Below are 25,290 nucleotides of genomic sequence, written 5' to 3'. Positions count from 1 at the left end.
GGTTACATTTACGTCACGTCTCCTTTGGTGAGTTTACTGGTTGTAAAGCAGATATCTGATTACTGTCTGACTTATGTAGACCTGGTGTTTCCCCAGTATCTGATTACTTAAGTGCATATAAACGTGTTGATCGGATTATTGACAAAATCTGATTTTCTGCAGCGTATTCATAACCATTTCATGCAATTACATTCCATTAAGGATTTAAAGACGTTAAACACCATCTGGTTCTGATCACCAAAATTCTGACTCAGTAAGTTTCTCTAGAGTGGCGCGTTTCACATCAAACCACTCTGAATGACTTTGTTTACATCTTAATATCTTAATTTAGTACAAATGTTAAAAATCTGTGGAATTCCCTATTAAGGGTCACTGAAGGGGAGGCTGTTCTCAATGGCTTCACTGGGGTTTATCAGAAGCCACAACGCAAAACAGTGGAAAAAATCTTGACAGTAAATGAGTCAGCAGGAAAACACTGAACCAAAAGCCTCTGATCCTTTACTGTTCGGCTCAAATGACAAGCTGCACATGTGGATATGGACAGAAATCAGATCATTCGTTCCATATGTGTGTTGTTGCTGAGTGCTTCTTCACTGGCGTAGGATGTGCAGAACATTTCTGATTGTTTCCAAAAGCAATCCAAACAAAAGGAGGGTTACACAAGAGGCCGATACAATGGTTTTATGTTTTGTGACTAAACAGAACAGGTGATCCGTACATGTATTTATACTGAGAATAAATATATGACAATGAAAGACCATTTATTCTGACTGTGTTTACTCTGAATGCTAAACAGCTTAACATCATGCACTTCGGGGCGAACCGAGAGCTCGATTCGTGGTGAGAGGTTTGGATGAAAGTTTGTTAAACTTGGCATGTAGTCCTTCGCTGTGAATCCAGTGGGTATGTGGAGAATGTTTAGTCCTGGACACGACGCTATGAGTGGGTGACAGTGTGTGATAGCTGAGAAGCAAGGGACCACCTTCAGAGTGTGCCAGCTATAGAGAGCTAAAGAGAGAGATAAACTGGACAGGACTTCACCTGGCTCTATATTCGCAGCATCAAGAGAACTCCTTCATACACACACAAACAGGGGGGTGACTTAAGAAGGGAATGGGGGAATGCACCCCCCCACTTTTGAAAAGAATTTTCCCCTAATATAAAGCTAAAATATACCTAATGCAGAGGGGACCTTCAGGGCATTCTAGGCTTTAGAAAAGGTTTCATGAGACCCACAAAAAAGATTAGAAATCTTTAAAAACACCCAATGGAAAAGTGTCCAATCAGGGTATTTTCTTAGTGGTGTCTAGGTAGATACTTCCAAGCAATGTCTCCCATTCGGCAGGACTTAGATTAACTAACAACATAATTGTTAAGTGACAATGGAATCAACCAATCATGTTTTGATTTACAATGGGTGGGACCTATTTTGTGATAAAACCTCACTCTAGGCCTTTTGAAACTAAATTGAACTCCTAACTGAAAAAGTAAAAGAAAGCACACTGACAGGCGCAGTAACCCTTTTAGTGGACAGCGATGAACAATGTTTGTTTATTTGATCCGCGTCTGGCTTCACTTAAGAATTCACCTCTACTTGCTAACATTAACAAAAAGGCGTTTGTTAACATTCCGCAAACACAACAGAAAGAATTTGTGACAACTCAGACATGAAAATTCATGAGCAGTCAAAAAAGGTGGCAAGTTCAGATACCAATCCCCTGTAGGGGGGTCTGGCGGTCCCCATGAAATTCTATGCAAATGTAAGTCAAGACCAAATATTGCATCATTTCTAGACCCTTTGACAATATTTAAATCTATCTGCTTACCATACCAAGGCCAAAGGGTGTGTATAACATCTGAGACCCACATCCATTAAAATCGAGGCCACTCTAAAAACTCTGCCTATCATTTGTGATCTGCTGGTTTCATAACTGCACATAGTGCTTGGACCCCCATGATCGCTATTTGCATCATTTGTAGATGGGCGTTCTCACAGCATTTAGAAAGTCCACAGAAGTCAACCTGTTCTACATATATTTCAGACTCAAACTAAATGGAAGCTGACTGTCTTGGCTGTTTGCAATGATAACTTGCACATATTAAAGGAGCAATATGTAATACTGACAACAAGTGTTGAAAATGGGTATTACAGAGAGGGGAGAGTTGTTTGCCACTGTCCCCTCCTCCCAGGACTCGAAGCTTACGAACACATACACGAACAAGCGCAATGTTAAACTTTGACAACATTAAACTTTGACAATAGCAGGCGATGACGAGTCATATGCTGTAAGTTGAACAGCTAATGTATATGTATGCAATGTTACTGTTGTTTGCAAATTATAAACCAGCTCATGTGGATTTTTTATAACTCTGTGAATGTTAGCTAGATGCATGACTGGCTATGTATGGTGGCCAAAGCTAAGTCCTTTATCCCAACAACAAAAGCCCACTGCTCCAAAAATACTTGCTGCCTTGAAGGAGCCGAAGACAGCTTCTTACTCGCCAGCTTATTGTTCGTTGTTGCTCATTCCACCTTAAATGATTCAGGACTTACACTCTGGTACCTCAGCCTATTCACCAGGTTCTTATTCAAACTTGCCCGTTCTACCTTAAATGGTGCAGCACTTACATTCTGGCGCCTCACCCAATTTGCCAGATCCTTATCGAATTTTTCCGTTCCACCTTAAATCGTGCAGCACTTACATTCTGGCACCTCAGCCTATTCGCCAGATCCTTATCCGAAGTTTCCCGTTCCACCTTAAATGGTGCGGCACTTACATTCTGGCACCTCAGCCTATTCGCCAGATCCTTATCCGAATTTTCCCGTTCCACCTTAAATGGTGCAGCACTTACATTCTAGTGCTTGAGGTGCTAGGTGAAGCTGGAAAACAGAAGCCCAACTTCAGCCTCGTCTGCCTTGGTAGCCCAGCTGAACATGCACCACAGGGTATGGATGCCAGTATTCGAATGTTGAAATTACTTACAATGCCCATCTTTACTAGCTGTGATAAATTAGTTAAAGTTAGCCAATCTTAGCTGAAGCTCAATGCTTACCTGTTCAGGAGAAGATTGGCCAACTCAGTACCCGTCTTAAAGTCCTTCTGGGCTCTAAACTGTCTCAATTTTTTAGATGCACTGCCAATATTTACTCGTATTTTACTCCATCTCTGGCCATGGAGCTCTTTAAAAGGATGCCAAGGCTTTTTAGGTTGCAGCACACTGTGTTTGCCTGACAATTTGTTTTGTATTTGACAACCCGGGGTATCGGTACTGGGAAATGGGCAGTGGGTGGGCTCACAGGCCAAAAACACAAACAGACTTTTTGCTCTGGAACAAAAGATTTAACAGAGAACATACCAGCTGTATCACTGCTGCTGGAGAATCCAGTATTATAACTTAGCATGTTTCTTTAATCTCTGATGACATATCAGGGTCATTTTCTGATTTACTACAGTCAATATACACCAATAACATTATGACCACCTCCTTGTTTCTACGCTCATTGTCCATTTTATCAGCTCCACTTACTATATAGGTGCACTTTGTAGTTCTACAGTTACAGACTGTAGTCCATCTGTTTCTCTGCATACTTTGTTAGCCCCCTTTTAAGGCGTTCTCCAGTGGTCAGGACCCCCATGGACCCTCACAGAGCAGGTACTATTTGGGTGGTGGATCAGCTGATCGGTGTTTTACATATTGCTCCTTTAACTGTTTTTCGCCCACCATTCAAATCAGACTGAAGAAAGATATTAGAAGATGTGAAAATGAAACCAACTTGGCCACAACCTTGCTTGCTTTTCACTTTTCAGTCAGGCTGGGCATACAATACACGACTTTTAAAATCTAAAAGGGTCTCTAAAACGGAGAGCATCACACACTTAACGTCAGTTTGTCACAGAATTTCTTGTCTTTTTGTTGTGAGGGCGCTCAGACTGGACGACAGGGCAAAGAGAGAGTAAAACACATAACGAGTTTGGGCTATGAATAAGAACTCCCACATGTCCTCAGATCACATGACACAAACTAAGCTAAACTTACTGGATCTGATCTGTTTGTGCTTTTATGCACAGCGAAAGTGTGTATTAATATGGATCTGAGAAACGCTACTTACACACAACACTACTGTTTACATCTGTCACTTGCAACATGCACTTTATGGACCACTGCTCTACATACTTGCACATACGCACATGTAACTTTAATTTTTCTTTCAACTTTGCACATATAACTACTTTTTTTTTGTTTTTAGTGTATTTATACTTATTCAGCATATTTAATATATTCTTATACTTTTTTTTTTTTTCTAAGACTATATTGGTGAATGGAGGAACAGCAAAGTAAGAATTTCATTGTTCAGTGTAACTGCCTGCTTCTGCTGTGCATATGACAATAAAGCTCTTGAATCTTGAAACACTGAGCTGGACAAATATTTCACTACAAACTGGCAGCTGAGCTGAAAATATAAAGACAGTGCTTTGACGTCTGGATCCACGCATCATTTGCATGTACGACAATTCAGGATGAGTATTAAGTCACCGAGAGTAATCACATGACCTGATGATTATGTGTCGACTGCCTAGAGTTTGCTAATCTTGTTTGTTAGCTTGGTCGCTAACACTAAGTCTAGTAGCATAATAGAAGCTGCATGTTTTTGCTCATATTTCCAAAAATATACCCGTCTCATTTCTTTCCCTCCTATTGTAAGTTATCAGTTATGCCCTTGCAAATACATAACACTCAGACATTGAGAAACAAATGCTAAGTAGCATTCAGCTACAGTGGCCAGCAGTGCTGGTCAACGCCCACACAGCCTGATCCAGGTCCACAGCATGCTGCTGTCTCATCACTGAGTCATCTCAGCAAGATTCGAAACATATGTTACTGATAGAATCCACTTATTTCAGTCTGACGAAGCGGTTTACAAAGCCCCCCCTGGGTGGTGAAGGTCAAAAAACACTGGAAGAGGTTCCAGAACATGCTTCAGAGCCTTTTTTGGGAAAAAAAAAAAAACAACGCATGCAGAGTGCAGAGCTCAGACACCTCTTCATATCTTCCCATCATGCTTTAAATGGAAAAAAGGCTGACATTACTGTTTATAAATGTGAAAATACAGGTCCGGAGTGATAACAGTAATAGAAATGATTATGAACTTGGAGAGGTGCTCTGCACTGGTAACGGAGCATCTTCCTGCTTGAGTTCCTGGGAGTTTTGCCCGTTGAGCTCCTGGGAGTTTTGCCCGTTGAGCTCCTGGGAGTTTTGCCCATTGAGCTCCTGGGAGTTTTGCCTGTTGAGCTCCGTTTCGCCGAGCCTGCTGGTGCCCCCCAGGGAGGCCCGCGTGAGCTTGCGGATAGAGGAAGAGAAAGAGGGGTAGAGGCTGGCGATGGAGCCCCGGGACCAGTCCATGCGCGGGTAGACGCGCTTCAGTACGGAGCGTCGGAAGAGGATATAGACCCAGGGGTCCAGGATCTGGTTCCACGTGGCAAATCGTATCCAGAGCAACAGGCCGTGGATGCTGAGTGTTTCGTCCGAAAGCACAGTTTGTGCAATAAACACCTGCGTATGGAGAAACGGACAGCAAGAGAGAGAGAGAGGTTGATGGAGAGTGGTATATTGAAGATGGAGAAGACAGAGAGGGAGAGAGAGAGAGAGGGAGAAAGAGAGAGAGAGAGGGGGAGAGAGAGAGAGAGAGAGAGAAAGGGGGAGAGATAGGTTGATGGAGAGTGGTATATTGAAGATGGAGAAGAACAACAACAACAACAATAACAACAACAAGAACAAGAACAGAGAGTGTAAGAGAGACAGAGAAAGAGAGAGAGAGGGAGAGGGAGAGAGACAGAGAGAGGGAGGGAGAGAGAGAGAGAGAGAGAGACAGAGACAGAGAGAGAGAGAGAGTGAGAGGGTCTGTTAGCTGGAGGATACAGGCTGAAAGCACTAACTCAACATGGAATATGGAACACATGCAGGTCTAACTCTAGTTGAACACATGCACACATGCACCCCCCCACACACTTTCACTCTCTCACACACACACACACGCGCGCACACACTCTTTCATTCAGATCTGCTGAAACTCCCTTTATCTTTTATATAACTCCTGGCAGACCACACGGAACGACACGGAACGACAGCCACGTTCACAGTTGTCTGTGTTTGAGCTGAAGGGAAAATCAGCTGGACTGTAAGAGTCACACAGAATCACCAACTAGTCATGAAGATTCCAATGAAGAACAACATGCAGAACGAAATAAATGGTGGTAAACTAATTAAATGGTGACTCTAATTCGGTAATTCTGCCTTAAGGGCAGAAAGCTCTCCTTATTCACACAGTCAAACTCTCTTAGACATCATTAGCCATAACAACGTGACCTGTACATCTTTACATAATGAAAAGGCAGCTGCATGTCAGTCAGTCAACACTACTGCAAACCAGTGAGTCAGACTCACCACACACTCACAAACATCATCAGATCAATTACACATGCTCAACAGGACAGTACAAGCACGGAATGAGTTAGAGATGCTTGGAATATCATTTTTAGGGATGCACGATGATATTGGAATAACATCAGTATGGGATGAATGACACTGGACCAAAGCTTAGATTTGACCAATAGTACAAAACTGATATTCAATGATACGTTTATTATAAAGCAGACAGTTCAGGCGACGCTGGGTTTCTATGCTAAAATGCTCACTTTTTTTCATTTTACTGCATTTTTAATGCTATACAAACAAACTGTTGCTGTCATAACAAAACCTTGCATTTCCAAAATGGTGATTTTTCAGGAGAAGGAAAAACTTTAATTCAATTCATGTTAATAAAACGAGTAACTTTGCACCATTTCTACCAGTTCAGTGTTTCCCCCACCATTAAACAGGCCGCGTAACCAAACTCACAAGCTGCCTGATTTGAGACATTAAAGGATGTAACTGGCGGGCTACGGTTTACTTTCTAACATTTTATTCTTATGTGGTACTCTTGTTTTTGGCAAAATAAGAATTTCAAAATTAGTTAGTTTGGGTGGTTTTATTGAAATATTGTGGTAATAAAAGACGTGAAGCATAGTGGTTCGTCTTTGTTGTTCCATCTACAAGAAAACCAGCAAGAACCCCCCTTTCTGGATGTTTGCAGACCTTAGCAATCGATTCTTCAAGCCCTAATAATCAGAATTTGTAATAATAATTTGTGTCAATTAAACAAATTTTTAACACTGTTGTTATGCATTTCTGTAGAAAAGTATAACTTTTTTTTTTTGACCAGCATGAACTGTGTAGTTGCACATAAATTCTTCGGATATAAATGAACTGACTGGGTCATTCTCCATTTGCAGTGCGAATTCAGCTGGATACATTTAAAAAAACTTTCTTTCATCCCAAAACTAAATAACCTTAACATGTCCATTAACATCTCCCATTATCATATATGCAAAAAGGAGAGCTTAACTTCAAACATATTTCACAGTCACTGGTGTTGTATGAATATGGTGTAACACCAGTTACGGTGACTCCAGTGACATTCTGGCTAAAACTGATGATTTTGTAAATTGGCTGACTCATTGTTGGTCAGGTGACCTTGTGCAACTATTTAAAATCAGTAATAAAAATGATAATATGGCATTATTTAGACACAATTTTAATTACCCAGCCATTAAAGCACAAAACACTGATGAGACATAGAAGTAATGTGCTGCCTAATAAACAAAAGTATTAATAAATGAATGAAATATAGTAAGCGAGTCTGGACTCGCCTTCTCAGGCCTTGAGATGCTTCCTCTCTGATGAGCCTCGACCCAAAGAAGCAGTTTAATAGAGCTGAAAATACTGTGTTAAAATGTAATATAAGAGTCCTGAAAACACCAGTGACCCAAAAAAGTAAACATGAATCTGTTTTACATACATTCCTAAGTTAAACCTCTTAAAAATATAGTTTTATACTAAAAATGGTTTCTCAAATGTTGAAGATTGGTTTTGTGACGAGCTGTTTTACAGATGCAGAGCGACTATGAAACAGGATTAAAAAAGCATAAGGGAAAAGTGTTATTTAATCATATGTCAACTGTTTAAATGTACATTCTGACTTTTGGAGCTGTGCCTAATATTTTAAGCATCTCTATAAGCTCTGCAACCTTTGTGACACGGTTTCCCCTCCAAATGGAGAATGACCCGATTGTAAATAAGCACTTAATTAATCAATCCCAATGAAATTCCTGAAAATAAATGGACAGAAAACATAAAACTTGGTATATTCACATGCATAGGTGAAGTTACTGTATTTGTAAAAATAATTCTGTGTGATGATATGACTCCAGTTTGATGACAGCTTGTACCCACAACAACACTGGTAGCTATAAAGTTGTAATATGACAGCAACAAAATGCAAAATTTTGCTTTTGCTAGTCGTTTTCTAAGTGTTTGTTTATAGTTAATTAAAATCGGCATCGGCAGATACATGAATGAAAAACATCGCATATCAGCGTCAGCTCAGAATTCCCATATCAGTGCATCCCTAAATGTCCCAAATACATTGGTAGTTAATGGACGCCAGGCTTGAGATGCTGAAAAAGAGAAGGTGAATGGTCAATGTCATTTGGCATGGAAGCTTAAGCACTACACACTACAGGCACTACAGTGCACTACAGCCTGCGCTACTGCTCAATGCGCTAGCAGCTAGCATGGAGCCATTCTGGATCTGTAACGTTTTGGAGATGAGTCTTTAGCGTAGTTCATTGCAGACCGGTTAGCGCTGACAGGTGAGATGGTCGCTGTTAATCTGGATTAGGCTTGAGTCATCTACTCGCCTCAGTCTAGACTCCTGACAGAGGATGTAAATCCACGGGTCACATATCTGATTTAAGGTGGCCAATCGAAGGTAGAGCAAAACAAAATCTCGGTGGACGTCCACTGCAGACAAAACAGTCCTCAAAATGTATATCTGTCCAGAAGAAAAAGGGTTAGTCAATGCCAGGGAAATCTCCTCATCACAAATCAGAAGTTCTCTGCGTCCTGGAGCCACGTTTCCTAAAAACAAGGCCAGTTAGAGCGGAGCCTGCACACCAGTTATACCACAAACATTAGCGCCAAATGCTAAAGTTCTCGGTCAGGGGAGCTAAATGGCTAAAATGTTAATAAATTATGTTTCTAGCTAATCACACAGAAACTTTCCTTTGTTTTGGGAACAGTAAGTTGTTTTATATTAAATCGAGGAAAACTTATCAGTGTATTATTGTTTTTCTACAGTAAGTAGAATGCTAGCATTACTGCTACTGAGTGCTGACTGTTTGACATTACTGCTACTGAGTGCTGATTGGTTAGCATTACTGCTACTGAGTGCTGACTGGTTAGCATTACTGCTACTGAGTGCTGACTGGTTAGTATTACTGCTACTGAATTCTGATTGGTTGGCTTTACTGCTACTGAGTGCTGATTTGTTGGCGTCATTGCCACTGAGTGCTGACTGGTTGGCTTTACTGCTACTGAGTGCTGACTGGTTGGCATGATTGTTATTGGGTGCTGATTGGTTGGCATTACCGCTACTGTTTGCTGACTGGTTGGCATTATTGCTACCGAGTGCTGATTGGTTGGCATTACTGCTACTGTTTGCTGACTGGTTGGCATTACTGCTTTATAATCCTTTAGATTCACAATTCATAATAAAAGTCCTGGGAGAGGTCTCTCTGTGCTAAGACAGGTTTATGCCTTTAATATTTAAATAAATACTACTGTATGAAGAAGGGGCCCCTGAGTACAGATCAACATTCTTGTCCTTACTGACATTTGACCATGTTTACTTGCACACAATAGCCTTACTAAGTACTAAACCGAGTTCTTTTCCAGTCCATTTGTACTAGTCCATTTGTAACCCCATTTTCACGTACGCCAGCACAGTCTGACATAAGATCTTTATTTCGGTGTCATAAAGCTGTCGCCTTATGGGTGCAATGGAAGGAAGTGCCGCAAAACATCCATGTGAGAGTCAGGGGAATGATCTAAGTGCATACATGGCCAACTGTATTCTAAATGGCCCAGCCAATCTGCCTGGACTGCATTTTTCACCGCAATTTACCACAAATTTCTTGAAGCAAACAAAATTATCAGGCAGTGCAATAAGATAATTTCACTAGGCAAAAATACTTTCTTGACTACAAAAAGACTATAATATTTGGTAAGACTTCACTGTAGGGCAGCATTCATAAGGCCCTATATAAGCCTTTCAGGACAACTGGCATATACCTATATAAGTACTTAATATACTAAGGCTTTTATCGGACCATGACAATCCCAATCGCGCTGTTTACATGATCATATCTTAGACTAGCAGTCTTGACCTAAGTATGAACTGGACGTGCTATGTGAGAGCCATGCATCTGAGGAGTTGGAGGGAGGGACTTCCTGTGTTGTCCTCCACCGGAGATGGTTCTTCCACACATGCCTTATCAGCACCCAACACAGTAACGCCTCTTGCCTTACAGAACATAGTGCATTTCCTGAGCCGGGCCTGCTTCTGAAGTGCGGTCCTTAGGGAGAAGTGAAGTAGCCAAATCCACTTTAACTTTGTTTGTTTTAAACTTCATTCATCATCATTTTGTTGCTTTTTCTGAAATATCCTTGCATTGTAAATTAGATGATTAAAAGCATACACAAAGCACTGGATTGTGAGACCAGTCCCACTTAGCTAGGTCTCCATCATTGATACCACTGAACACAAATTCTGATGTTCCAGATAAAAAGCATAATACATGAAGTAAGATTGTGGTATTTTGCTGCAAATTTTACAGCACAACTTTAGTGCCATAATGTTTGCACAAGATATTTTATTATGACCCCCGTATGTTAAATTAAGGGGTGCCCAAACTTTTATGGATCACGTGCTGTTATAAACTCCAGTAGCAGCCATCTTGAAGGCTAAATTGTCTGTAAATTTATCCATTTTTTACACATACAATTGCCATGCAAACATATGGGGGGCCTGGTCAAATTACACATTTTGTTGATTTTCTAAATGAAAATAAGTTAAAACTATTTTATGCAAAGAAAAATTAATAATAATATGGCAAATATTTCTGCTAACTTTAATGCATGATTATTATTTATTTGCTGAATTTAATATATTGTAAAGCAACACTTAAATTTTGAAGTGCATAAGTTACACTCTCAGTCAATACTAGGTGAGACCACCTTTGGCTAAAGAAGTGCTTCTAGTTGGGAAATACACATAGGTCGTCTTGCACAGCGTGCTTAAGATCTAATAATATACTGAATAACATTCAAGGGGACATTCCAAAAGCTTAATCTTTTGTTTCTCTAAATAGTACAGGTGGATTTTGACATTGTTTTATTGGAATAGCCAACCTCTTTTCTTCTTCAGTTACTTCACTGGACTGTGGGACACTAGCTTTCACTTTCAGAGCCCAAAGCATAATAGATCCACCTCGTATGTTTAAAAGTCGGAAAGGTGTTCTTTTCATCAAATGCTGCTCCTTTCTTTCTGATTTTTGATTCCAAAATGCCTCTGGTGTATCTAAGTGTTGTGATTCATACTTCAGATGTTGACTTGTGAGAGTTTAACTTCCGATGACCCTTTCAGTAGGTCAATGCATCACTTTTCCCATGCCAGCCAAAACTTCCTGTAGGTTCTTCACAGTGATGTGGGGGTTTGGCCATGCAAAATGTATGTGACTGAACTACGCGTTTTTTCAGTTTTTCTGAGATTTCTTACAGATCTTGTTTGGAAGTGTTCCCTTGCTGTGTAAGAGCCAATTATCTTTAGTTTCAGATCCTCATCAGCTGCTTAGATCACCAAAAATAAAAAGTATAAATAGAGTAATTAAAAAAATCTAATAACTAAAAATCAATTAAACTATGCTTTTAATACATTAAATGTTTTATGTAATATTTAGTCTGTAGTAAGCCATCCACACCACTAGGAATCTATAACACCTGGCTTGGATTAATGCCCAATGACTCAAATAAGCTCTGAGACCTTAAAAAAAACACTAGTGACTTGTGGTACATTTTAGTGTTTTTTCCAGCAAATTCATGGTACTGGTGCATTAAAGTTTGTAGAAATGTGGCAAATTTAAGTTGTTAGCTACATTAGCCCCATATATCCAATGCAAAAGGTGGCAAATTTCAGACATCAAACATGTTTTGACTGCTTGACTACATTTGGGTAAAGGGGAACATTGTAAAAAATTAGATTTTTCACCAAATTATTCTTCAAACATCACAAAATACCTAAGAGATGTCCTGTACAATAGCACAAGCCCAAAAGGAATCTGCAGAGATCCTGTTCTACACGCTTTAAAATAACTTTTCTGTATATAAATTGTATAAGAATTCACTGATTCTCTTCGGCCTAGCGCACTGCTTTCCACCCAGTTGAAGCACTTACCAATAGTGGACACCAGCAGATAGAGGCAATGACCATGATCAAGATGAGCTGCACCATCATCTCCACTTCGTAATCTCTCCGCCGCTGGGTGGAGTCCTGTCCACAGCAGACCCTCAGCAGCGTGACCACACTCACCGTGTTGAGGACAAAGGACACGAACAGCGACAGCAGCCCCACCAGTGAGAAGATGAGGCAGAAGGCCATGTCCACAGGGAATTGGCTGCTGATGTTGAGGAAGCACCAGGAGCCAGGTGGCTGGAGGTGGTAGCTGCCCAGGCCCAGGATAGGGAGCAGGCTGATCAATCCTGCCGTCACCCACACCGCGGCCACCACGTAGCAGGCTCGGCTCTTGGGAATGTTTGCGGAGCGTGCGAAAGGCCAATTGATGCCCACAAAGCGCTCCACAGCCATTGTGGCCCCTAGGAGCAGTGGACACAGGCCATAGAAGACCATGGACATGCCCATGAAGTTGCAGAAGTGGCATTTGGGGTCCACCAACATCCATCTGGAGTTTGTCATGCGGAAGGAGACCACGATGGAGCCGGTGACCAGCAGGCCCATGAAGTCGGTCACCACCAGCCCGCAGAGGAAGAGGAGGAACGAAGAACGGGAGCGGCTTTTGGTGTGCCGGAAGGTCTTCACCAGCACTATTAAGGCAAACAGGTTGGAGCTGAGGCCCAGCACGCTGAACACGGCGGAGAAGTATTGCGAGGCGACGGTGCTGTTGTTGGAATAATTGTAATAGGTTGCGTTGAGTGGGAAACAGTACGCAATGGACTTATTGCCTGCCATTATGCTAGCGGAGTGAGATGGTGATGTTTCCCCTGTTAATATCCTCTGACAGGTGATTACTTCATCCTGCAGGCCTTGGTCCACATCTGCCAAACTGATTGGAACACATGGTTAATCAAAGGGTTGTGTACAGAAGAAGCTGCTCAGCACTGTATACTGTGGCTGTGTTAGTAAAAATACATTTTACACCATCTGAAAATAGGGGGGGTTAATATGGAAGAAACATAATTTCATGATACTTGAAGACATTTTAATGAAATATGATATGTATGTTATGTATATTTATGCTGTACATGAATGCTTGAGTGGATTGAGTCGGTTAACCCCTCAACATTCCAGGCTTATTTTGCATTAACTACAGTGACTTCAATGCAAACTCATGGAGCTTAGGTTACAGAAGTGTGTAATAAGACTCGGCTTGGTAAGGGGTTAACGAGGGGGTTTGAGAGACTATACTGATTCATTTGGTAGACTATACTGAATGATTCATTTGGTAAGCTATCTGGTTACACGATCAATTGGAATAAAAGTTAATTTATGCCACTCACTCAAAATTTAGATCCTGTCTTTTTGAATTCATTACCATTCAAACTGGTGAATACGGTATCTTTTTCATATCTCGGTCTTCGAATTCCCACAAACCCAGAATTGTTGTATACGCTAAGCTTTCAGTGTATGCTTGACAAGCTTAAGACAAATGTTGAAAAGTGGAGACTACTTCCTTTGTCAATGATGGGACATTAATGCATTTAAAATGGTGATGTTACCAAAATTTTTGTATCTTTTTCAGAATTTACCAATTTACTTGCCTGTATCTTTTTTTAAACGGTTAGATACAATTATTTTGTCATTTGTTTGGGCCTGTAAGACTCCTCGTATTTCGAAAGCTCATCAAGCTGCGGCGGGCGGACTGGGCTTGCCAGTGTTTAAATACTATTATTGGGCGGCTAATGCCAGGGCTCTGGCCTATTGGCAGTGGGAATCTCCAGACCAGGCATCACTGAATCCATTACGGATTAAGTTGGAGGCTGTGTCTCTCCCAGGTTCCTCTCTTCCAGTCTACTAGGGCTGTTGTTGGCAACAATTTTAAAGTCAAGAGCTCATTTAGGATTCTTAATCAGATTAAGTGTTTTACTAAAGCTCCATCAACTTCTATCTATGCTCCAATTTTACACAACCACTTATTTCAGCCTCCTCAGCTGGATGGGGCATTCTCTGTGTGGAAGGACATAGGATTACAGTGTACTGGGGACTTTTATGTAGATGGGAGATTTATTTCTTTTGAGCAGCTCAAAGAAAAATGGTCTTTCTCATTTACATTTTTTTCAGTATCTACAGTTTAGGCATTTTGTTAGAGAAAATATTCCAAACTTTACAGTCAAACCTGATGACCGTCCACTTTTTGAATTGTTTCATCTGGTCCCTCTTCTAGACATTTGGTGTCCCACTTTGTATCAATCATCATTTCACCCCCCAGCACCGACCATCTTAGGGAGGCCTGGGAGCATGAGCTTAATAGCCCTTTAGCAGAGGGGGTTTGGACGGAGAACCTGTCCAGGACATCACGCTGCTCTATAAATTCTAGATATAGGTTGATCCAGTTTAAGGTGATTCATAGACTTTACTACTCCAAAGTTAGATTAAGCAAAATGTACAGTTTTGTGTCTTTGGTCTGAGATAAATGCAAAACAGACGAAGGATCTTTAGGACACTTGTTCTGGTCTTGCCCTTTGGTGCAGAACTTCTGGTTAAGTGTTTTTCAGTGGTTCTCTGAAATACTTAGCACACACTTACATCCTGACCCTCTAATTGCGATCTGTGGACTCTCAGATCCAATGTCTACCTTTCCATATGTTCAACAACAAGCCTTAATGGCTGGTATGGTTGCGGCTAATAAGGTTATTCTTTTAAACTGGAAATCAGCTTCTCCACCATGTTTTAAACATTGGTTATCAGAGATGCTTCAAATTATTACAATGGAGAGGTTGCGTAGTGGTGACTCAGGAGCACAGAGACGGTTTAACTTGGTTTGGGATCCATTCTTGGACCATCTAAAATGACCTTGAATGTATTTTTTGTTTTCTTCTCTCTCTTTCCCTATTCTTCTTTTTTTGTTCAATTAATGGGTGTTTGGGCTATGCTCGGGGATGGTGGGTTTGTGGTGTTGATGGGTTTATGTCTATTTTGTGTTGTATTGTTTAAATGAATTAGAATTTGAAAATAAAATATAAAAAAAACAAGGGGTTTGAGGTCTCAGGATTCATGTAGTAAAATCGCTATTTGGGTCCTCATTACATTTCAGAGTAGAAGACGGAGAAAATATGCAGACGAACAACTCAGCGGAACCTAAGAATAGCTGACCCAGTTGGCACTGAAGTCCCTGTAGTTACTAAATAATAAGCCTTGGTACACAATAAGCCTGGGATTTTAAGGGGTTAACCGGACTGTAAAATGTTTAAAAGAGTGTTGGGCATATTTGCAAGTAAGCATAAATTATAGTGCACTTTACAATTTGCGGAACCTTAATGTGAGCACACTGTTAAAGACCAACCACCACCTACGTTTTTGAAATGACACCCTTTTTAATTAAAAACTATATTACTTTGTAATAATCAAGGACATCATTCACAATTATTATCAGTTCAGTCTCTGCAGCGCTGAATCTATGTCCCATTGCCAGGCCGCCACTGTAAATAAGACTATGTTCTTAATGGTTTACCTGGTTAAATTAAAGGCAAAATAAAAAACAATATGCAAATCAGTCAAACACTGATACTGCCCTGATGACGACGTCCATCTCGACCAGTTTGAAACACTGAACACAGTCATAAATAAGCCAAGTTGGCGTCACTCTCCTACCTAATGTTAGTTAAGGTTAGCGGTGTGAGAAGCTGCCACACATTCAATATGGAGAATGAAGACGTGTCGTACTTATTCAAGTATGTTTTTATGTTTATACAATTGTGAATGTGCACTTTCCATAAACACACGATGAGTTTGGATTTCTTGTATGCTCAGCTAATCACTCCCATTCCACGCTGTCTTCATTCTGCCAGTTTTCTCCCCCTCTCTCTCTCTCCTTCTCTCTGTTTATACTTGTTTACTGAGACTAAGAAAGATGAGGAATTTTGTGAAAGTGTGAGTTTCATCAGCAATAGGAGACGGGACAGCATTAGTTTCTCTGTTTGCTTTTATGCATCATAGCGTCCACCCTCTTTACCTCTTAACCCCTTAAATTGTCAGGGCCCACTGGCAGGCCTAAAGTTTTATTCACTTCTATAACCTAAGAATAGCTCAGCCAGTTTGTTCCCTGTAGTTACTGAATGATAAGCCTTAGTATGTAATAAGCCTGGATTTTAAAGGGTAAAACCGTCCAAACTCTCCTTCCATTTTGAGCATTTTACAAAGCGGAACAAGGAGTGGACTAATTTGAAACTAGCAGGGTGTCCACTCTTTAAGGACGTGAATGAGAGGTTGCTAACTAGGCCGCATACTCTAGCTTGTTGCCAGAAACAGTGCACTGTAAAAAATGATTCAATGTTTTAGCTTTAAAAAGTTAGTAACCTGGGGCCGTATTCCAGAAACTCCCTATCTTTTTGTCTTAACTTAAGATCTCACAGGTCAAGATAACATTTTTCACAAATTTGTATTACAGAAGCAAATCTGACCCTAATTTAATAATCTTATCTTATCTTACAGCATCTTATCTTACATCAAGTTAGGGAATTTTAACTTATTTGATAGAAGTCGACAATCAACTGTCATGTCTGTTACATAGTAACCGACCATACGCAGACAGCTGACACGTAAACACATAATCAAGCTAGTTAGCCAGACAGCTAACATTAGCTACTGTTACTGAGGTAAAAAAAGGTCAAATAAAACTAGCAATAGCGTGATAAACTGAGTTAGGAATATTGTGTCTGCACTTTGTGCTGTTTATCAGAGCGTCGCTGCTCTCAGTTTCAGTTTCATTTCCCAAACGCTTTAGCCGACAGACACACTTTCAGCTCTGTCTCCGCATTGTTCACCACCATCACTGTAATATTGTATCTAACAGGTTTTCATCAAACATTACACCCGAAGGTAATAAGAGGGGATGGTGGAGATCGTGTCTGCAGCGTCTGAGCTTTTAAAAAACGCTGTTTAAAAAAAAAACAAAAAAAAACGTCAAAGCACCGTTTTCAGTGTACATAAATGTAGCGTGAATATGCTACTTATAGTAAACTGTGCTGCCTGACACTGCATAAAACAATAGAAACAGACGGTTAAAACAGAAGTTAAGACACTGTTGGGGTTTATCATAAAGTTAGGAAAATATTTATGATATTTTGGCAACTTAGGACGTTTCTGTAAAACCGTTTTCTTATCTGGAAATAAGATAAAATTATAGACTTAAGAACTGTTGTTCTGTAATGGCTTCTGTCCTAATGTCAGTCTTAACTGAAGTTACCGTGACAACAAAGCAGATAAGATATGATCTCAGACTTAAGCATTTTCTATAATACGGCCCCTGGTTGCCTTAATTTTTTTATTCACTGAACTTCAAATAATAAGTTAACCGAATGTAAAACACAGATTGTTGTTCTTTTAGTTCACTATTGGAATTCAGTGAGCTCCAAAATTGAAGGCAACCAGATCACTTACTTTTTTAAGTTAAAACACTGAATCATTTTTACAGTGTGAGAATATATTTCTCTGACAAAATAACCTGAAGGTAGGGACAATATGTCACAATATGCTTTTCTGAGCACATAAAGGATCTCACCAGTACTTAAATATACTTTCCAACTCCATGCTTCATTACAAAGAGAGCATAAATAGTCCTGTTTAATTGGATTTATGCAGTGCAGTGTGTAAAATTTTGAATACAAATCACTGCATTCATAGTTTTTGACAGTATTTTTACATGTGGCACTACATTTTTGATCTGGTCTCACTTATTGAGATGTCAAAAACAAATATTGTCATATCATGTGTCATGAAAAATTTCTGAAATCATGCTATTACTTTTTTGTCATATTGCCCACCTCTACCTGAAGACTCCTGAAGACTACTGAGGAGAAAAGACCTTGTGTAAAAGATGGTGAGTCCTCATTAGCATTCAATGTTGTACAGGTGTGGAGTTTAATCATACATTGTACATCTCCATCCTGATCTTACTTCGCCTGGGCCTCGGGGAAGTGAAATTAAGACGTGGATGTGAGCTTGGGCTTCACACCGGTTCACTCTAGTGTTAGCTCATAAGCTCCGCTGAAGAGGCAGCTTCTGTTACTAATCTAAAATGATAACCTACCAGCTATTTTTGAATTAAAACCATGTTTTATACTGTATTTCTCTGTGTTCTGCTTAATTTTAAAAGAAAATGTATGACTACAGACCTACAGTCCTTTTTTGCTTGTTGTTTTTTTTTGTGTGGTTAGTAAATATCCATTTATGAACACTGATACCTGAATATCAAAATTTGAATGTACATCCCTAATCGGAATTATTTTTTTCAATGTTGGATAAGGTTGACCTGGCTGAAAGCACCAGCACTGCAACATTTAAACATTACTATCAAAACTATCATTTCATAACATTTCATACAAAGCGCTGCACTAAATCCAGTTAAACAGGAAAATGTCAGTAAACATTTCATGATGAAAGAACAAACACAAACAGCCCAAAAGAACTTGATATACAAACTCATTACATTAATGTTTATTAAAAATGTAGAACATTTTATCCTTTTATACCCTAATATAAACTGACAGTGCCAGACAAAAGGTTTTGTTATGACTGCGACAACAGGCAGAAATGTAAGGGTCCCTGTCTGACCTTTCTTGTTTTATTTTTTCTTCTGAGGTCCTTTTATCATGTTTGTGTGGTTTTGTGTACCAAAAACAGTCATAATTCATTTTTACTACTGCTATTTCGTAACCTCTCTTTATCCCTTAGAATTAAACAGGCTGTTTTTTGTTACTCCGCCTTTAAAACAGAGATATGTTAATGAGCTCTCTTCTGTTTGGCCACCCTGTATGGTGCTTGATTCAAAAAGAAGTCCAGGACAAAATACTACTTATAGCCTCAGTGTGAATGGGCTAAACTACTGTAGGCTGAAAAAGCAGTTATATGTAATTTTGTTTTTGTGACATCAAACAAACTTGGATCTTTAATGTTTACATGCTTTATCAAACTTTTTTCTTCAAAAATATAAGGAAATTTGTTTTTCTATTACTTAGGCCCTTTAATAAAGGCACTTCAACTTACTTTAACCCTTTACAATTTTAGATATAAGCCCAAATTATCTCACAAAACAGGAATTCTTTCACACAGACCTAAGAAACAGGTATGCAACATACAGATAATGCTTTTCATATAAAATCCATTATTAAACCACTATATTTTCAGAAAAAGATATTTCACACTTCACAAGTGTGAACATAAGTAAGGTGGTCACAAGGTCATGCACCAGCATTTATTTAACCCTTGTGTGGTGTTGATGTATTTGTCACTCACTGGTCTGGTGGACCCACCTCATTATTGTTTTTTTACAATACCATAACAATTTATGTAAAAATAGCAGATGTTTAAAATATCACAAGTGACCAGCGTAGGGTTCTCCTTTAGCAGCTGTAGCCAGTCAGCAGCCTGTCCATGTTGTCCACCCTCACACACACAGACACACACCCACTAACAGCAGGCCACGTAGGAGAAGGACAGAGTGAAGGACACAGCACCTCCACACTTTTACTCCCCACGGGTTCACCCAACACCACATGTAATATAAATGTGTGGGGGGTGAACAGAGTGAAGACACTGAAAATGGGTTATTTTATATATTCTTCACAGAAAATGAACAAAGACCAAGGAATCTGAGTTTGAAATAAAAATAAATGACATCATTTTTCCTTTGGTAAACATTGAAAATGGGTCCCACAGATCTGCACACCACACAAGGGTTAAGCCAGTTCGCACGTGATTGCATCTTATCCATGTTTCATTGCACAAGTTTTTCTTGTGCAGAGTGCTGGCGCATTGTAAAGTCTTCTATTGTTGGTCACTTTCCAGAACACAAATGTCTCGAGAGAACTCCTACAAGCATTTCCCGTGTTTATTTGCAGAGAAACATTCATTTTCAACAGAAGACTTTTTTGGTCATACTGTAACGTCGCTGTAAGTTTTTTTTTTATCTCTTAAGTGGAAAGTATTGGATTTTGGCAGCGTTTAGTCATGTGAATAATGACCCTGTCGAAAAAACACAGGTTCAGAGTAAATGCCTGGAAAAAGAGGCTAAAAAAGGCTGAAATGAATTGATATCACATTTGATCTCAGGAGTAGCATTCATCCTCTTGGTGTACACATAAACAGGAAGCTCAAACAAACAAACAATGCCATCTGACGGGTACGATCAAGACCAATGACATTACCTTTCTACAATTTGTGATGACATAACAGGCAGTCAAACCGTAAGTCCAGGAATGTGTTTCCCAAAAGTGTTGTTGAACATCTACCATAATTAAACGATAGAGAGACTATCATCCTGAACACTCTCTCTCCATGGTAGTTGCTCAATGACGCTTTCGGGAAACGCAGTCCAGATTAGCAGCACTGCCCTCAGGAATGTGCAGGGTCTCCACTCGTCTCTCACCGGCCTCACCACTAATGACCCTTACCTCACTCTGAACTCTGAATGTGGTCTCATAAACAAGCAGCCCACTTAGGAAGCCTGCTTTAAAGTCAGTGACATTAGCACCACATTTCCATCCATTTGGTGCTACAGCAGAAATGAGGAAAGTCAGCATTAAGGCCTGTTTTTTCCTTTGCAATGCATTACTAATTCATCAGCTAAAAACACGGCCTGTCACTTCCTGATGAAGATCACAGAGAACTTCCATTCATATTACACTACTACTTGTATAAAGATCATTTATATATAAGAAAAAGACATTTAAATTTATGAAAACAACTGTCCTGAGGCATCGAGCATTCTCTTTATCCCTAGAATTAAACAGGCTGTTTTGTTACTCTGCCTTTAAGACAGAGATATGTAAATAAGCTTTCTCCTGAATGGCCACCCTGTACTGCGCTTCACTCAAAAAGCAGTCCAGGCCAAAATAATACTTATAGTCTCAGTGTGAATAGGCTAAACTGCTGTACTTACATTCGTATTTCACTACTACTCGTATAACAATCATTTATACATAAGAAAAAGTCATTTAATTTTATGAAGACAAACTGTCCTGAGGCGTAAAGCATGCACTTATTAAAGTTTCACCTTCCGTTTGCTTAATTTTGTAACAGCCAGGCCTATTTCAATTGACTTTTTCTTTCTATGCCCTGAATAAATTCAGGTTATTTCATTATATCATTGATTTTAATACACTTTTGGCTGCAGTTATTGAGTTAAAGTGAAGTTAATCATGGAAAACCCCATTTTTTTGCTTCAATTTTTTTAAATGAAAAAGTTTGACGTAGTTTGTGAACACTGCTAAAGTTTCAAACGTACCGTTCACTCCCCAGTCCATGCAGTCCATATATGGAAGCTGTAAAAACAACCCATTTTGAATTCTTTGTTTCTGTGATGCCTTTTTTAGCCTACAGCATATTAGCCACACCCATTCACACAGAGGTTATAAGCAGTGTTTCAGCCTGTGCTGCCTTTTGAATGAGGCACAATACATGACAGCCAGTCAGAACAGAGCTCATTTACATATATCAGTCATAAAGGCACAGTAACAACATGGCCTGTTTCATTCTAAGGGATAAAGAGAGGTAAGAAAGTGGTCATGGGAATATTAGTTATGGCTGTTTTGGTACATAAAACCACACAAATGTTATATGTGGCTTCAAGAAAAACAGTATAACAAGAAAAAAGTAGGACACTTCTTGTTCTTAAAGTGTATTTTTTTTAACTTCTGCATAATTAAATGATTAAGATGTAAACAGACAGTGGTTGGATGCGAAATTCTCTGTTCTAGAGAAACTTAGAGTTAGAAGTGTTCACAGTGCTGGTGAGAGGAACCAGGCATCCGAAGAGTTTAATGCCTCTAAAAGCTACAGTCATATGTTGCATGAACACCCCTGGTCAAATGACATGTTTTGATGATTTTCTAGGCAAAAATGCAGTAAGTTTACACATTCTCTACAAGGGGGAAACACTTAAATACAACACTGTTCTGCAAATTTTAGAGTTATATAAAATGTGTTTTTGCAGAGGCCTAATTTTATGTTTTATTTCTTTCCCAATATGTTAAATTCAGCAAATAAAGAGTTATTGTGCATTAAAATGTGCAGAAGTGTGTTCTTTGTGCACGATGCGTTAACAAGTCATTTGAGTGCCCCAACTTTTGTACTGTACATCACAGAAAGTTATAACATGCAATCCTTATGAATATACTTCATGTTGCCTATTTTACGATTGTTTTGAGATAAGATTTTGGCTTAAAATGTACTTTTTAAAAGCCATTCATGGCAGAGAGGTACACGGAGGGCGCAATGCAAAACAATCCCCAAACAAAACTTAGTTTGTCCAGAATTATTACTATTTTACCACCACCAACATGACATATAAAAGCTCAGAAGACACGTGAAGGTTCACTGGGGGTTTGGATAGTAAACACAATGTCTATATTTGTGTTGTAGACGTCGTGACCCCTGGTTCCTATTACCACTGTAAAGAAATCTGAGTCTATAAGTTGCTCTGCATGAACCATTTCACCTCAAACCACTCTGAATGACCATGTTTACATCTCAACAAATAAATTTCCCAAATATCAGTGGGATTCCCCTTTAAGACAGAAAGCTCAGACTGATGAAGGGAAGAAGACGCATTCATATCCGTCCTAATAACATCCTGCTGAGTGCAGCAGACTGTACACTCGCACTCATTCAAATATATGATAAGAAAAAGTTGAAAAAGCCTAAAACTGGCAAGCATTGACTGAGGTCTGATAATCAGAACAGACTTAAAACTTTTTTTAAACAGGATAAAGACACTATTAGTTAAATATTTAGATAAGATATGACAGAAAAAGCACTTGCATATAAAATAGCAGATAAAATCAAATGTGCAGTATATACACTATATGCAGAATACGATTTTTTTTTTAATATAGGAGATCCTATGTTTCCCCCTGACAACTTCTCAGCAGCTGGATCTTAGAACTATTTGTCTGCTTAGTTCTCCACAGTGCAGCAGCCTCTAGTGCAGTATGAATAGAGAGATCATATTTTACCTCCTAAATGTTCATATATACTGAGTTACTGCAGCTACGACTCGGTATGAAGCCTAACTCTCTATGTATTCACGTTCAAATGTAGCTTATGAAGTCTGAGCTCCAGTTTAGCTGAGGTGGTTCTATCTCCAGGTTTAAAATATTAGGAAAAACTGTCTTTTCTTACCATTTGAAGGCGTCTGCATCGCTCAGTAGTGGAACTACAGCAGTCCCAGTTCTCTGTTATCTCTCAGACTTACTTCATGCTTCTGGACTAAATGCTTCCCTTTACGTTTACTGAATCTGAACATGGTGGGCTGCCCGTACTCCGCCAGGCCACGCCCTACTGTGCTGGGATTGGCTAGAAGCTCATCTGCTCAAAGAGCCCGGCACTTGCCGGAATACAGGTAGGTTAAAAACAAACGGCTGTTTTCCCCGAAGGGAAATGACGAGGCTAAGTGGACGAGGGCTTGTTAAAACTATTGTATTGTATTGAAACGGAGGGGGCTGACTTTTCAGTATATGTTATTGTGGACTCGCTTGACAGCAGCTTGCTCCTTCTATGTCAATATCAGTATTCAAGAACGCAACCCACCAGCACAAACACCTCAAAAGTCTCATAATTAGTTGCAACCACAACGTGATGGCAAGGACTGAATCTTGCTCTGCTACAAAAACCAGCATGGACCAGCACGGCTAATCACTAGCAAACTCAACATATGTTGTGTTTTGGATGTTGGTATGCTGGGTGATCAGATAAACCAGCATTAAACCAGCATTAAACCATAAAACTGCTGTTTTTTCTGCAACGTTGGTTCAAGTTAAGTTTATTCTGACAAGCTATTTTTTTGTCTAGAGCAATTGTGGAAGCCACTACTTTCATAGTGCTATCGTTGGCTTACGGAACTGTAATTCCCTTTCAAGGGTTAATTTTTATTGCAAACATGATGCAAATCTTCATGCATAATTGGAGTTTTCTGGGGGAGCCATGCTAACTTGTGTTAAACGTATGGCCAAACGATAGGCCTGTTGTCTGTCTAACAGTGTCGATGAGCTCACCATCGCCCCCTACTTTGAGCCACACCTTTGCAAAGCGTTGGATTTGTTTTGAAATTTCACACCCAGTTTTTCCACCATAATAAGTTTACATCCCCCCACGTTCAGCCCAACATTTCTCATGATTACCGCCAGATGTTCATGTTAATAGATCATGTCCAACCCCATTATTAAGGAATGTAATGGAAACAAAACATCGACATGCTGTGTTTGCACATACAGAATAACCGTCAGACAACGATTTGAAGATCATTTCATCTGTGCAAATGTTAACAAGGCATCTGCTGGTATTTTTACTTAGGAAGTTGTCAAGTGCATAAGAAAATTTGGCTTAGCATGAACAGCTGTGAATAAGGGAAATATTTGGACGCTGTTGTGTGTGATTTTCTATTACATTTACATTTACAGCATTTAGCAGACGCTCTTATCCAGAGCGACTTACAAAAAGTGCTTTGTCTATCCAGAGAAAGTATCTTTGCTAGTTACCAATAGGTTAGAGAGAAAGTCAGTCCTGAGCTCAGATATTGCTAGAATCAGAAAGTCATTATTGACATCTAGACAAAAAGGAACGGAGTTAAATCCAGAGCAGTGCAATACAATACAATACATAAGTGCAGTACAATACCTTACAATCAATACTGAATTCAGTGCTCATTTAAGTGCTGTATAAAGAGATGAGTCTTCAGTCTGCGTTTGAAGACAGCGAGAGACTCTGCTGTACGGACAGCCAGTTGGAGTTCGTTCCACCACCTGGGTGCTGGACAGAGAATAAAATGTACATTTTATTTCTATTCTATTCTATTAAAATTATTAATTTATTTATTACAAAATGTGCTAAAATGTCACATTAAT

At 39.6% G+C, this 25,290-nt stretch overlaps 1 protein-coding gene across 2 annotated transcripts; it reads right to left on the bottom strand.

The window, feature by feature from the left end:
• Positions 1-480: 480 nt before the first annotated feature.
• tbxa2r (thromboxane A2 receptor) lies at positions 481-23,671 on the bottom strand. Of its 2 annotated transcripts, XM_036586086.1 has the most exons (4): positions 23,570-23,671; positions 12,392-13,277; positions 8,799-8,932; positions 5,224-5,553 (listed from the first exon to the last, which is right to left on the bottom strand). In XM_036586086.1, exons 2-4 carry the CDS (start codon positions 13,181-13,183, stop codon positions 5,421-5,423), a joined length of 1,059 nt encoding a protein of 352 aa, XP_036441979.1. In that variant the 5' UTR covers positions 13,184-13,277; positions 23,570-23,671; the 3' UTR covers positions 5,224-5,420. The 2 variants fall into 2 exon arrangements, with proteins under 2 accessions (XP_036441978.1, XP_036441979.1); XM_036586085.1 differs by lacking the exon at positions 8,799-8,932 and having other exon boundaries at positions 481-5,553.
• Positions 23,672-25,290: the final 1,619 nt, after the last annotated feature.

The sequence above is a fragment of the Colossoma macropomum genome, unplaced genomic scaffold (assembly GCF_904425465.1).
Source record: "Colossoma macropomum unplaced genomic scaffold, Colossoma_macropomum, whole genome shotgun sequence".
Classification (NCBI taxonomy): Eukaryota; Metazoa; Chordata; class Actinopteri; order Characiformes; family Serrasalmidae; genus Colossoma; species Colossoma macropomum.
The sequence above is the reverse complement of the archived record's forward strand: the minus strand, read 5'-3'. Positions and strand labels throughout refer to the sequence as shown.

Coding starts and splice junctions, on each gene's coding strand:
- tbxa2r (XM_036586085.1), bottom strand. CDS start 13,183: ATGGCAGGCAATAAGTCCATTGCGTACTGTTTCCCACTCAACGCAACC. Junction 5,554..12,391: donor TCTGCTGGTGTCCACTATTG/GTAAGTGCTTCA, acceptor CTCCATACGCAG/GTGTTTATTGCACAAACTGT.